At 39.3% G+C, this 14,036-nt stretch overlaps 1 protein-coding gene across 11 annotated transcripts in view; it reads left to right on the top strand.

The window, feature by feature from the left end:
* The first annotated feature begins 449 nt into the window (after window positions 1-449).
* Neo1 (neogenin 1) overlaps window positions 450-14,036 on the top strand; it is a 205,334-nt gene continuing 191,747 nt past the window's right edge. For 6 of the 11 annotated variants that reach the window (XM_004855512.4, XM_004855513.4, XM_004855515.4 and 3 more), the window contains exon 1: window positions 452-866. In XM_004855512.4, the coding sequence (XP_004855569.1) occupies window positions 734-866 (133 nt within the window). In that variant the 5' untranslated portion in view covers window positions 452-733. Of the gene's footprint in view, window positions 867-14,036 lie in introns of all 11 variants that reach the window. The other 5 variants (XM_004855511.4, XM_087198987.1, XM_087198988.1 and 2 more) reach the window with 2 other exon arrangements.

The following is a 14,036-nucleotide window of genomic DNA, read 5'->3' on the forward strand; positions in this document are numbered from 1 at the left end:
CGAGTCGAGTTCTCCGCAAGCAGAGGAGACTCGCTAGGTGAGGGGGGAGACTCTCCCCTGGGGCGAGGAGCAGGAGGCGGGGCGAGAAAGAGGAGGCGGCGGAGGAGGGGGAATCCGCTTCTCCGGGGTTTCCCTGACGCCAGCAGCAGCGCCCGGTGCGCGCGTCCGCGCCCGTTGTCGGCGCCGCGGCAGAGGGGGAGGGGAGCGGGCCCTTCGCGTGCCCTCGCGCCGGCCCGCGAGGCGGCCGCCGGGATTGGAGCGGGTTGGGCCGCGCGCCGCGCCAGGGGCAGCGGGCGAGGAAGAGCGCGCGCCTGCGCGTGCGCGGCAGGGAAAGGGTGGGGGGGGGAGCAGCCGGGCCCCGCCCCCGTCCCCGCCGCCCGCCGTCTCCGCCCCCCTCGCGGTGGTGTGTGGAGCCGGAGTCGGCGGCGGGTGGCGGCGCTTGGAACCTAGAGCCCGAGCCGACCCCCCCCCGCCGCCCCCCTTCCCGCCGCCCCGGCCGGCATGGACTGACGAACGCCCCCCTCTCTACTCTCCTTCCTCCCCGCCCCCCTGCAGGAGGGAGGTGCCCCCGAGTCTCCCCTTCAGCCTGAGGGGCCGAGCGGGCCGGGCCGGGCCCGGCCGGACGGGAGCCGAGCCTGCGGCGAGGGACCGGCCGAGGTGCGCCAGGGAAAGGGCGAGCGCTGCCCGGCGCTGTCGCCGCTGCCGCCGTCGTTCGCTGCCTCGCGGGGCTGAGATGGCGGCAGAGCGGGGGGCCCGGCGGCGCCTGAGCGCCTCCTGCTTCTGGCTGAGTTGCCTGCTGCTGCTGCTCGCGCGCCGGGCGCCGGGCGCCGGGGCTGCCAGGAGCGGGACTCCGCCGCGGTCCGCAGGTGAGCGGGGGCGGGCGCGGCGGCGGGATTTTTGTTCGGGATCCGGGAGGGAAGGTGCGGGAACTTCTCCGCTTCGGCTCCAGGGCCAGGGAGAAGGGGGGTCTCGCGTGGGGTAGATAGACTGGGGGAGGGGGCGCCGCGGAGGCGGGTCGGAGGCGCTGGGGTCCCGCTTTGCGCTTTGTACCCAGAAAGCAGGTTCACCCTTCGCCTGCTCCCCTCCCCCAGGCTCATCCCACTTGTAAGAGTGGGACATTCTTGTGCTCACACTAGCACCAGTAGAGGCCACTACACACCTCATTAAATAAACAGTCGAACGGCCAATTCATTAATTTTCAGAATCGGGAGGGGGAGGGGGGCTCGAACTCTTTTTTGCCTGGCCTGGGATCTCCCAGCTTTTGTAGCCTCGGGGAAACGCTGGCAGCTCCCGGGAGACTTTTCGCGCACAGGTCAGAGCCCAAGTCTGCGGAGGGCAGAGGGTGTTGGGGGCACACTTACCCGCCTCAGGAGCAGTGGTGTTGACTTAACAACACTTGTGGACGACTTGGAGATCAGCTCCCAAGTGGTTGTGTCTTTTAGTTTTTCCTTTAAGAAATGCTTCTTTCCTGGGGATTGCAACTATATTTACAGCCTGTAAATCACTGCGAACCTAGGGAATTATCCAAGGATCGGATTTTAAGTATTTGTGTATTGTTTTCAAGTGACAATACATAAATATGTTGAACCTCAAAAATCGTTTTCAGTTTCTTGCATATCATTGATCACTGGAATCACATATATTCCTGTTTAAAGGGGGCCAATTAACAAAAACACCAGGTCTTCGGGTGTAGTTGAAGAGCCGTACACACTCAGTTGTTTAAGGACAGATTAACATGTAATCTGTTAAAATTGTTTGATCAGGGTGGTATATCATAAAACTTGACAAAACTTTAACTTACTTTAGTGAGATACGAAATTTTTATATTAGAAAGACATCTGATTGGGCACAATGGTAACTTGTAATTGCTAAACCATTACTTGTTTTGCCTTGATTTATATGGAATGTTTAAAATTATATCGCAGTGTGACTTGGCTGATAAACTTGATTTTCATGAAGAGTGTGTGTGTGTGTGTGTGTGTGTGTGTGTGTGTGTGTGATGACATACCAGTGTTAAGGAATAGCTTTAAATCTAAAGTCCCAACGGGTATTCATTGGGTATTAATCTAAACAGGTACACATAAAAAAGTGTTAACGTCATATTGGCATCACTGTTTCATGATGCGCCCTTGCACATTTAGCCCGTACAAGATTTAGCACACACCTTTCAGTCCTGAAATGTAGGTAGCTGATCCAGCTCTTTCTTTTCATGGAGATGGGCAAGAAAAATGTAACGATCTTAGAAAACAAATTCCTTTTATTCTTTTTTTATTTTTACATGTAGATCGTATGTGTGTTTGGGGTAATACATGCAATGTCTGCTTAGTTTTTAAGTAATTTTTTGAGTGCTAGTAATTTTATTACTTAGGTTAATTAAAAATAATCAGAGCAGTGTCTTAGGAAGTGATCTTAACACGATTCAACATTAATCAGTGGGTTTTTATTTTGCACTGATGCGGTGCAAGGTATATGTGCTTTCTGCCTTCACGGAGTTTGCAGTCTAAAGTGTAGGTAGGAAAGATAGCCATTCAGCTAGTAATTATAACATTAAGTTACTATGATAAGGACTACAAAGGAGAATAGGTTTGAGAAAGTATATGCTGGAGAATTACCTGCTCAAAAGAAGTGAGATCTGAGGGGTGATGTGGAGGTTCCCAGCTAATTAGTAGTGTAACTGGGTCTAGAAGGAAGGGCTTGTGGCTCTCTGTCCAGGGTATATTCTGCCTCATTACAAAAGTGAAAGGAGTAAGCAGGGTTGGTCAGCTGGGCCATGCACTGTGGAAGAGATCAAGGGAATGGAGAACTGAGGAAGGAAGAGCTGGAATAAGCTCTCAATAAATCAGATGTCATTTATCAAATTTTATTTTTGTAGAACGGTAGACTCAATGCTTTTTGTAGGAGTGGTAGGAGAGTGGAAATGTTCAGTAGTAAAAGGTGGAGAAAAACAGTTGTGGAAGCACAGGATAAACACAGTTTTTCCATCTTACAGTAGATGTATGGACATATGGAGGTGGAGGAAGAGGAAAGTGAAGGGCTGATGATAGCAAATGGTCAGCAGTGGGGGGAGGGTTGGAAATGAGTAGGCACACAGTCTGGTTTTAGCAAGGGAAGAAGGAGAAGCAGATTGGGGAAGAGATTGTTGGGACTTGGGGAAGATGACTTACCAGAGCACCCTGTGCATTGCATGTCTTCTCAATTCAGGACCTGTTAGCTTCTGCCTGAGGCCATTTACTTGATGACATGATGCCTTACCTCACATGGTAGACCATTCCTGTTTTGAATAACTTCTAGAAAATTTTGCTTTATGCAGTACAATTAATGTAATGTTCACTTCCTACTCTGGAATATTTTCTAATTGTCTTTGATCAGCATCAGTGTATCATTTGATTCATTGCTTACTTTCAAGGATTCATTTGTTTTTTCAGCTTTTTCGTTCAGCCACTCAGTGAGTATTGTTACCCAAAGTTTATCTTATTCTTTATATGCTCTCCTTGTCTTCAATTGCTACCTGTAAGCTAATGTCTCTTCTCTTCACATGCCACTTGATCCCTTCACCAAATAGGCTTTGGTCCTCCTCCCTCTTGCTTTTCTCATCCCTGTTCCCCAACAGCAACCAATTCCCATGTTAGGGCTGTCACATTATTGGGATGATTGCATGGATTTGTTTTGTGTCACCTGTCTTGGCCATCACCGTTCATCTGTATGCCCAAGTTGAGATCTAAAAGACCTCCTCTTTCTTTCATTTCCATAGTTAATAGTTCCTAGGTATTTTGTGAATCTATCTTTTTTCATCTTCATCCCCACCTGGACTAACAGTAGTGTCTGCATCAGTCTCTTTGTGTTCACTGTTACCCTCTAGAAGTCTGTCCTGCTGGAATAAGCTTTCTGAAATATTTCTCTTGAGTATGCCACTGTCCTGCTTAAAATCTCTTAGTGTTTTTCAGCCTGGGTATTAGAGTCTAAACCTCTTGGCATGAGATTGTGAGGCCCTTTGTATTCTTTACCACTACCCCTCCAATCCCATTTTAAAGTCTCCTTTTGTCACCCTTAATATGTACCTTGTGTTCCACCACTGTAATCTAGTTTCATGTTTCCATGCCTTTGCACATGCTGTTCTTCCTGTTGAAGTCAGTCCCCACCACACCTCATCCACTTCTGAAATTCTTATCCCATTAGTGACTTTTTTTCTACCAACTTCTCCCTACAAAGAGTGTTAATAGTTCTCATTCTCTGTGTTTCTGTACCTTTTAGGGTACTTTTTCATGTTGCTTATTTTCTTGTCTCCTTTGCTAGTTTTCACTTTGTGAAAGTTGGCACTGTCTTATTCATCTTTGTATTCCTAGTGTAGCTGGACGTCTGCCACAGAGTGAATGACAGTAAATGTTTGTTGAATGAATGTTGAGTTGCCTTTGTTTTTAACTCCCAGGACTGTGCAGCACATCTCTTGATTCCTTTATATGATGGCCCTTTACCTGTCTTAACGATGAAATTTGTGTGTATGCATTCAAATATGTGAGTGTGTGTGTGTGTGTGTGTGTGTGTCCCCAGTTAGTCATCCTTAATTCCTTTAGTCACTCTTTGTATAGTGTTCTGACCCTTTGTGAGCTTGGTCATCTTCCTGGTTATGCTTCCATTTTAGTATTTATTGGTTGTCATCTTTGGAAAGATTATTGATCTTACTGAGTCGTCTGTAAAAAAGGACCCCTGTCCTGATGTGCCTGTCAATTAGAATGAGGTGCAAAAGAGATCATAGATTCCTGGGAAGAATGCTTTAAGGAGCTAAGAAATGTGACTGTTCTTAGTAATATGTCTGAAAATTAATATGTGATATTAAGTTAATATGTAATATGGGAGAGTGGAAAAAGGATTTGTATATGGAGTCAGAGGATTGGGGGTGTGACTCATGGTTTTACAGTTTCGTATGTCTTAAGTTGGGAGCTATAGGCAGGAAAGAATACTTCCTTACCTATTTAATGGGATTGTCAGAAGAATGAAATTGCTTATGAACTGTACAGTACAGTATTGTAAAATGGTTTCGGTGTTTCTTTGTGAACCTTTAAAATATACTATAATTCTTTTAAATTATTTGAAAATATAGGAATTTTTCTGTTGATCATTGTTGTTTTCTGCTTTCTGAGTTTTCTCTACACCAAGAAAAATATTGGGGTAACAGTACTCTCCTTTTATGGAGTTTATATCTAGTAGTCTTTTTTTTTTTCCAAGTATTTTATTTGATAAGAGACTTCCATGTGAGTGAGAGGTGTTTACCATGTCATTGTGTTTGGCTACTGGGTAGGTAGTACTGTATCCATAATTGAACAAACAAGGAAAAGTGCTATAAGTGAGATCATACTGACCAGAGAGCTAAGGTAGGTGAGGGCATGTTTTGTGTTTAAGCTTTTAAAAAACTAATTTTGTCAGGCAATGCAATCAAGTGAAAGATGATTTTAAAATACAGGCCAAATTTTGTATTTATTTACAATGAAAAGTGTTTTTTTGATTTAGAAATTTTGGATAGAAAAGACCAAAGAGATAATTCAGACCTATTGGTATAATTTTGATGTGTTTCTTTCTAATTGCTGTCTATCTATATGGCTCATCCTTTTTACATTGTAATCAACTTTTGATGTCTTTACTTAACTTTATAACATTTTGCTTTGTTGCCATATTTAAGTCATTTTATTTAAAAATTTAAAAATACAAGTTTGTTTTCAAAGACGAGTTTATAACAAATTTTATTATATCTACCAGCAAATTCATTTTTAACCCATGAATAAGTATTTCTAATACTTTTCCCTCTTGCATTTGCATGCATGTTATTTTTTTTTTTTTTTTAACCAAAAGCAATTGCATTTTTCACTTAACAGTGTTTTAGAGGTCTTTCCAAATCAGTACATACAGATTTTCCTATAGCTATTATTTAAAATGTTTTTATAATATTCTAGGAAATTAAGGTAATATCAATAGTAGCCAGTTAAAAAGTGTTATTTATGGAACACTCACAGAGTGTTCTGGACACTGCAACAAGCTCTTTTACATGTATTTCATTTTTTATACAACCTTATGAAAAAGATGGTAATAGTCCCCCATTCTGGAGATGAGAAAACTGAGTCTCAAATGTTAAGTGCCTTGCCAAAGGTCTCATAGCTGTCATCTGGAAAATTTCGCATTTGAATCCGGGTATTTCCAACTTAGAATCCTGTGTTCTTGGCCTGATGTGGTGGCATATGCCTGTAATCCCTGCTCTCTGAGGTCCTGAAGTAGGAAGATCACAAGTTTGAGCCAAGCTTGGGCAATTTAGCGATTTAGTGAGACCCTGTCTCAAAATTAAAAAGGGCTGGTGATGTAACTCAGTGCAAAGGCCTTGGATTTAGTCCCTAGTATAAGGGGAAAAAAGGCTGTTAGTTACATGTTCTGTTACTGATGTTGAAGTTACTGATATGGAAGGTATTAAGAATAATGAATATGATTGGGAAAATCTTACCCATTACTTATAAATGATTATATTTTATTTTATTTTATATATGTTAAAGTAGCTTTCAGGGCTGAGTTCATGAAATATAAGTACCATGTTAAGTAATTGTGAGATATTTTAAGTTACAATATTACCACAAATCTTAGGTGTGTATTCTTAGGCTTAGAAAGGGAATAATGTAAATTGACCTGGTTATAGAATTGGCTGAAATGAGCAGGTTTTGTTTTTCTTTTTGACTTTTTTATGTCAAGAAAGGGCAGAGAGAGATGGTAGTTTTGTAAAGTTTTATTTTTCTGAAATCAGGGGTTGAATTCTTAATAAGGAATTAGCAGTAGGGTAATCTGAAAATCAGATAGGATGTTTTTGCTTTTTCTTTTTAAAAGTACCATTAGAAATAATTTCTTTAAAATGGTTTTATAGCAAGAATTTTTAAGCTAAATTTTCAGTCAGACTGAACTAAAGCTTTTGGTTATAGAACAGTCTGAAAAATTAAAGATACTTCAGAACAAGGACCTTTGAGACTCTGAGAAACTTAACTTGTTTTGAAGCATAGAGTTTGAAAGTTACTTCCCTTTTTCCCTAGTCTTCAGTTATATTCTGGAGATAACCAGGTCAATTTTATTATGCCCCTTCCAACCTAAGAATAAGCATCTAATATTTGTGGTAAAAGAACTGTTTTGGGAGTGCCTAAAATAAGCATAAGAACAGAAAGATCTTCCCATAAACAGAAATAATTGTCTCAGCCAGGATGAAGAAAACTTCTTTTCTTCTCCATTACTAATGGACAGTGCTTGCCTCTGCCCTGTCCTTTTACCCACCTTGTGCATTTGCTGGCTGGGAGATACATCTTCCCTCAGAAATTTCTGGAGTCTTATCTTACTAGAAATTAGTTTGGATCCAGGTTGCTGTCTGAGATGAGAAGAAAGAGGGCCTGGGATTTAGCTCAGTGGTTCCGCTGCCTGCAGCACAAGCATAAGGACCCAAGTTCGATTCCCAGTACCAAAAAAAAACCCCACAAAAACAAACTGAGATGAGAAGAAAGAGAAAGTGAATAGGATGGGCGGAAGAGGTGGCTGGACTGCTTGTTCCTACCCCCAGCAATAGCATTTTCCTAGCAGCATTGATAAATATGGGCGCTAAAATATGTATGTGGATTTAAAATTTTTTTTTCCACCATTAAGTTTATTGGTGTATTTTAGGTATAAAATACATTTACACACATTATTGGGATCTCGTAAAATTACATGAGTATCTTGGTTCTTATTTTTTTCCCCCTTCCCCTGCCCTCCCCTCACCCCCTCCACCCCTCCCCACTTGCAAAGATCCTGTTTCCATTTTTTTCCCTTTCTCATATTTTTCCCCTCTTTCCCCTCCCTCCTCCCCAGTCCCCCTAGACCTTTACTTCCTATTACACAGTATCAATTACACATTTTTAAAATTGAAATATCAAGACCTAGGAGACATTACCACAGATTTTACAGAATTTAAAAGGATATAGAAAGCATATTTCAAAAATCTGTTTTGAAATAAATTTGACAACTTCTAAGAAGTACCTTGGAAGACAAATTAATGAAACTAACTCTGGAGGAAATATAAAATTTGAATAGCACCTATTAAAGAAAGTATATTCCTACCTTGAAAACCTGCCTATATGACAACAGGCTCGTATACATTTTAACTGATAAATTATATCAGACATTTAAAGCAGAAAAAAAAAGGAGCACTTCTCCCCTCATTTTAGGAACTCAACATTGTGCTAATCCTAAAACTGGATAAAGATAATAGAAGAAAAATGTATGAACATAGATAGAAATTTGTTTAACAAAACAAACTCTTAGAAGTCAGATCTGGCAGGATGTAGAAAGTGGTTTTGTTATAGGCATGGCAGTGTTGGTTCAGCTGTGGAAGATTCACCCCCCCCAAAGTCATCATTTTGACAGAGGAAAGGAAAAAGCCATATGATCCTGCCACTAGTTGGAGAAAAAGTATTGGACTAAATTCTATAGCTGTTCATGGTAAAAGCTATCAGGAGACTAGAAGTAGAACAGAAACTTCTCAACAGATTAAAGACATGTACTCCATACTTCAGGTGAGAATGCCTTGTATAAATGGAGAAGATACAATGCCTTCTCCCTAAGGTGGGGAACAAGGGCAGATATGCTTACTCTTTATCTGTCCATTAAACTTTGAAACCTAGTACCCACCAAAATAGTCTGGCAATAAAATGACACAATTAGGATAGGATTGGCAAGGTAGAAGTACAATTTTTATATGTAGATGAAATGATCATCTATAGAGAAAATGCTAAGAGATCTCTAGGAGCCCCTAGAACTTGTATTTGAATTTAGCAGGATTAGAAAACACAAGGTATATATAAAAATTCAGGTCTGTGTATACTTGCTATAAATGAAGAATTGGATATTGAAATTTAAAAGTTATGTAGGAGTACAAAGGACCTAGAAAAGTTAAAAACAAAAACACAAACAGTGTTGGAAGACATTTAGTACCTAATTTTAAGACTCCTTCTAAAGCTACAGTCATCAAGGAAGTGTTGGTGTAAGGAAAGACATATAGATCATTTGAATAAAACAGAGAATCTAGAAATAGAACCACACATATATGGTCCACTGAGTTTTGAAAGATTATTTAACATTAGCATTTTATAGAATATAAACTCAAGAGCCGAGGAAGAGATAGTGTTTTCAGCAAATGGCACTGGAACACCTGGAATCTGTATATAAAAAATTAACCTCAACCCTTTATTTCCATACATAAAAATAACTTGAAGGGATCTATGAACCTAAATATGAAAGCCTAAAAGTATAAAACTTTAAGAAGAAATTATAAGGGAAAATATTTATGAATTCAGGGTAGGCAAGAACTACCTAGGATACAAAAACCATGATGTATAAAAGAAAAAAATTGATAAATGAGATTCCTTCAAAATTTAGAACTTTAAATGACATCATTAAAATGAAAAGTAGTCCTTAAACAGACCATATTTACAATGCATGTAACCTATGACCAGAGTATATAAAGAACTCTTGCAGCTCATTAATAGACAACCCAATTAAAAAGTAGACATAAGAAGATGATAGATAGCCAATACAGTACAAGGAAAGGTGTGCAACTCTAGAATCAGAAAAATACTAATCAGTACAGTTACAAGACTGAATTATACACTCATTAGGGAGATGAAGTTAAAAGTCTTAAAAGCCTTGTCATGACTTTTTTCTTTTTGTTGGATTCTCCCCCTTTGCGTTTAATTTGTCACGCCCAATGGATTCATTCTGCTGGGCTTCCTGGGGTTGTGATCCTCATTGTCTTTTCCTAGGGTATTGTCTACATTTTTTGGAGTGCCAGTTTGGTATTCATGAATTTCCTGAGGTGTTCTTTATCATGAAAGTATCTTATTTCTCCATCAATTTTGAAAGATAGTTTTGCAGGGTACATCAATCTGGGTTGGAGGCTGTTTTCCTTTAGGGCTTGGAATACATCACTCCAAGCTCTTCTTGCCTTGAGGGTTTGGATTGAGAAGTCTGCTGTGATTCTGATGGGCTTTCATTTGTATGTGATTGTTTCTTTTCTCTCACTGCTTGTAGAATTTTGTTCTTCTGTTGTATTTCTGGAATCCTAACTATTATATGCCTATGTGTAGATTTTTTTTGGATCAAGCCTAGCTGGATTCCTATATGCTTCACTTATCTGTATGTCAAGTTCTTTTCCCCTGCTTCGGAAGTTTTCTGCCATCACTTCTGTGAACAGTTTTTTTTATGTCATCTGCACTCTCTCCTCTTTCTTCATTGACCCCAGTCAGTCTTATGTTATTTTTCTTTGCATCATCTAGCAGCTGCTGGTTTGATTTCTCATGGTCCCTTACAATTTTAAAGCAATTTTTCTTTTCCTGGTCACTAATTGCAATCTTATCTTCTATATGTGAAATTCTATCCTCACATTGGTTCATTCTGCTGTGTAGACTTTTGATGGAGTTTTTAATCTCCTGGAAATCTGTTTGCATCTGTTTTATGGATTCCATTTGTTTCCTGTGTTGGGATTCCATCATGTTCCTCAGATCCTCTATTTTTTTTTAATCTGTGTCCTCTCTAGATTTATTAATCATGTCTTGCACCGTGAGCAAAATCTTTGCTGTTATCTGAGTAATTATTTCTGATTTCATTTTTCCCAGATCCTCTTTTGTTGCCAGTTCAGAGAGTCCAAGTGGTTGAGTACCAGATTGTTCCATTTCGTTTCCCTTTGGGGTTGCTGTAGGTGATCTGGAAGTCTGTTTTTGAGGCTTGTTTACGTGTCTTCTCATTTCCACGGGGTGGGGCAGGTGGTGTGCTTTTGGTGCCGGCGGGGCTCACCTTCTCTGCCTTAGGAGCGTGGAATGGCGGTGGGGGAGCTTCCTTCTGGGTGCTGGGACTGGCTCAGTTTCTCTGCCCTAGGAGCGTGGAATGGCGGTGGGGGTTGGATTTTAAATTTTTGAGTAAAGTTAATTGTTGGTTTGACTCTTAAAAAATTAAAAAAATGTTAAGACTTCAAATAATATGTAAAATAAAATGTGGAATCATATGCTCCAGTTCTGTTCCCAGAGGTAGCTATGGACTTTATATTTTATATATACAATTAAATATTTTAATAGCTATGGACTTTATATTTTATATATATAATTAAATATTTAAATAGTACATGTTTAATAAAAATAACAAGTTGGAGTCTGTCGTGAATACAGTTTCAGGATCTCTTTCTATGTATGTTACTATTAAACTTACCACAGTTGTCTTGCTATGCATATGGTACTTTATTGATGAATCATAATCTCTATAACCAGGTTTTTTGTTTTTTGTGGGTTTTTTTTTTTATGCTCTCAAATGTTTGATTGCAAACTGTGTTAGTCACTTCCATTGCTGGGACAAAATACCTGACACCCAAATGTAAAGGAGGGTAGGTTTATTTTGGTTCATGGTTTCCGAAGGTTCTATCCAAGCATGGTTGGCTGGCTCCAAGGCAGAAATGACATAGTGGTATGGGGGAGGAAGGCTGTTCAACCCATGGTAACCAGGAAGCAGAGAAAGAAGGGAGGAACCAGGGACAAGAATATACCCTTCTTTCATGTCACACCCCCACTGACTTTCCTTTTCTGACCAGGCCTCACCTCCTAACAGCATATTCAGGTATGAACCCCCTGATGAGTAATATCCCCATCACCTTCCAAAACCTCCACCTCTGAACATATCAGACTTTGGAGGGGATGTTTTAAGACTAAACCATGACACAAATGACATAGTGAGCCTAGTTTTATAAATGTCTTGTGCTGGTGTGCAAGTATATTGTCTGATAACTTTGTAGATGAGGAATTGTAAGGTAGGCATGCACACATACTAAAATTTGGGGATTATTTCCAAGTTGTTTGCCAAAAAGCTGAGCCTACAACCTTGCCAACATACTAGTTTTGTTCAGAATTTGTAGTTTTTGCCAATTTGAGACCATTTTGGACACGTTACACCTAAGATGCTAGCAAAATATTTCTGTAAAGGTATAGACTTAGGACTCTGATGAGAGGTATAGGCTAGAAATGTAGGTTCAGGAATTAGCTGATGGAAGTGATCACAGTTCAAGTCATAAAAATAGAGCGTATCACTTAGGAAGAAAAATGAGTGAAGGACAAGGATTTAGGCATACATCTTTAGTTGAATTTCCTAAGTGAGGAAATAACTTCTGTTTGCAAAGTTACTGTAACTACACCTAAAATAAGAATTATGTAAAATACTAAGGTTTATTTTGCCCCTGTATAGCTTAGTGAGAAACATGTTTATAAAATAAATGGGCTAGTTCTTAAGTACCTAATGCTAGTTCTGTGTCTAAACCCTAGTCATGGCATGACCCTGAGTTAGAGTGGTAGACAGAGAGGTTGAAGGTTTATGAAGACAATTTTGAGTAATTCTTTAAATAACATTTATAATAACTTACCACCCACCGTTTTGGGATGAGATAAACTGAATGAGTTAATATGTGTCCATGTTTAGAACAGAGCCTGGCTTATCTTAATCATTCATTAAACAGAATTGTTTTCATTCTTGTTGTTCTTGTTATTGTATATTAGATGGAGAAGCTAGCTGAAAGGACAGGAAAATTAGTAATACTTACATAATTTGGTTTATATTTTTATCTGGTGGCTGGTATAATTAGGTTGTTAAATGAGTGAGTTTATGGTGAAGGGAATAAGGATTTGTGTAGTTTGGGAAATTCTGCTAAGTTTCTGAGGATTAGAGTGGTTTTGAAGCCATAACTAGGTTTTTAAGATGGGTAGTTTTGTTTTTTGACTAGGAGATAAAAGTGATATGAGGCGGAGTAAATGCAAAAGCAACAGAAATGTACTTGGTCAGTAATCATTTTTGAAAGTTTCATTTTTATTCTGAAATTTATCATTTGTTATATAACAAATGTGGTTATTAGGTGATGAAATCATAGCCATATAAACTTTAAAGATTGATGTATGATGCTAGGAAAAATTTGAAGGAAGTATATTTGCTTTCTTGTTTCTGTTTTCCATATTTTATTTGCCTTTTTTGTCATTTAATGCTTTTTATATTTTTAGACTATAATATTAGATGCATACAAATTCAGAATTATCTTTCTAGTGAGTGGACTGTTACTTTTGTCTTTAGGAATCCTGTTCATTTTAAAGCTGAGCTTTCTTATTCTAATTTAAATAGCTCTATCAGCCATATTTTGGTTAGTGTTTAAATGTTTCTATTTTTTATTTTGTTGTCAGTCTTTTTATAGTCTTATAGAAGACTTGTATGTAGAGCATGTAGTGTTTTGTTTTAGCTTAAATTCTTTTTATTGGTACATTTTAGGTATACAATATGTTTACATTTATCATTGGGTACTTGTACCTGTACATGATGTATCTTGGTTCTTATTTTTTCCCCGTTATCTGTGTGCCCTTCACCCCTCCACCCTTCCCTATTTACATAGACTTTGTTTCTATTTTTTTTTCTTTTCTCATAATTTTTTCCTTTCCATTCTTTCCTTTCCTCATCTCCTCCCACCACCCCTACCCCTTTGGACCTTTTCCTATTTCAAAGTAGGAATTATTAGTTATTAATCCTTTTAATTCTATGTAGTGTTTTTTGTTATTTTGTATTTTTTTTGTTTGTTTTTTTGGGGGTTTTTTTGGTACCAGGGATCGAACTTGGGTCCTTGCGCTTGCGCAGCAGGTGGCGAAACCATTGAGCTAAATCCCCGGCCCTGTTATTGTGTATTTTTAATAGGAAGTATCTCTTTAATGTAATAGCTGATAACGTTGGCTTTACAGCTTCCATTTCATTATTTATTCTTAATTGCCCTGCCTATTTTCTCACTTTTCTTCTTTTGATTATTTTTGGTTATCTCGTTTTCCCCTCTCTTTTAGCTTGACAGTATCATTTTTTTTATTGTTCACTTAGTGGTTCCTAAATGCATCCTTGACTATACTTGTATCGTTTCTTAGACAATATAAGGCCTTTATAACCATTTGCCTTTCCTTTCCAGTTTTTTCCCTTTCTATTTTTGTGTT

The sequence above is a fragment of the Heterocephalus glaber genome, unplaced genomic scaffold (assembly GCF_053883595.1).
Source record: "Heterocephalus glaber isolate CG9 unplaced genomic scaffold, H.glaber_assembly_v1.0 deba00001689, whole genome shotgun sequence".
Classification (NCBI taxonomy): domain Eukaryota; kingdom Metazoa; phylum Chordata; class Mammalia; order Rodentia; family Bathyergidae; genus Heterocephalus; species Heterocephalus glaber.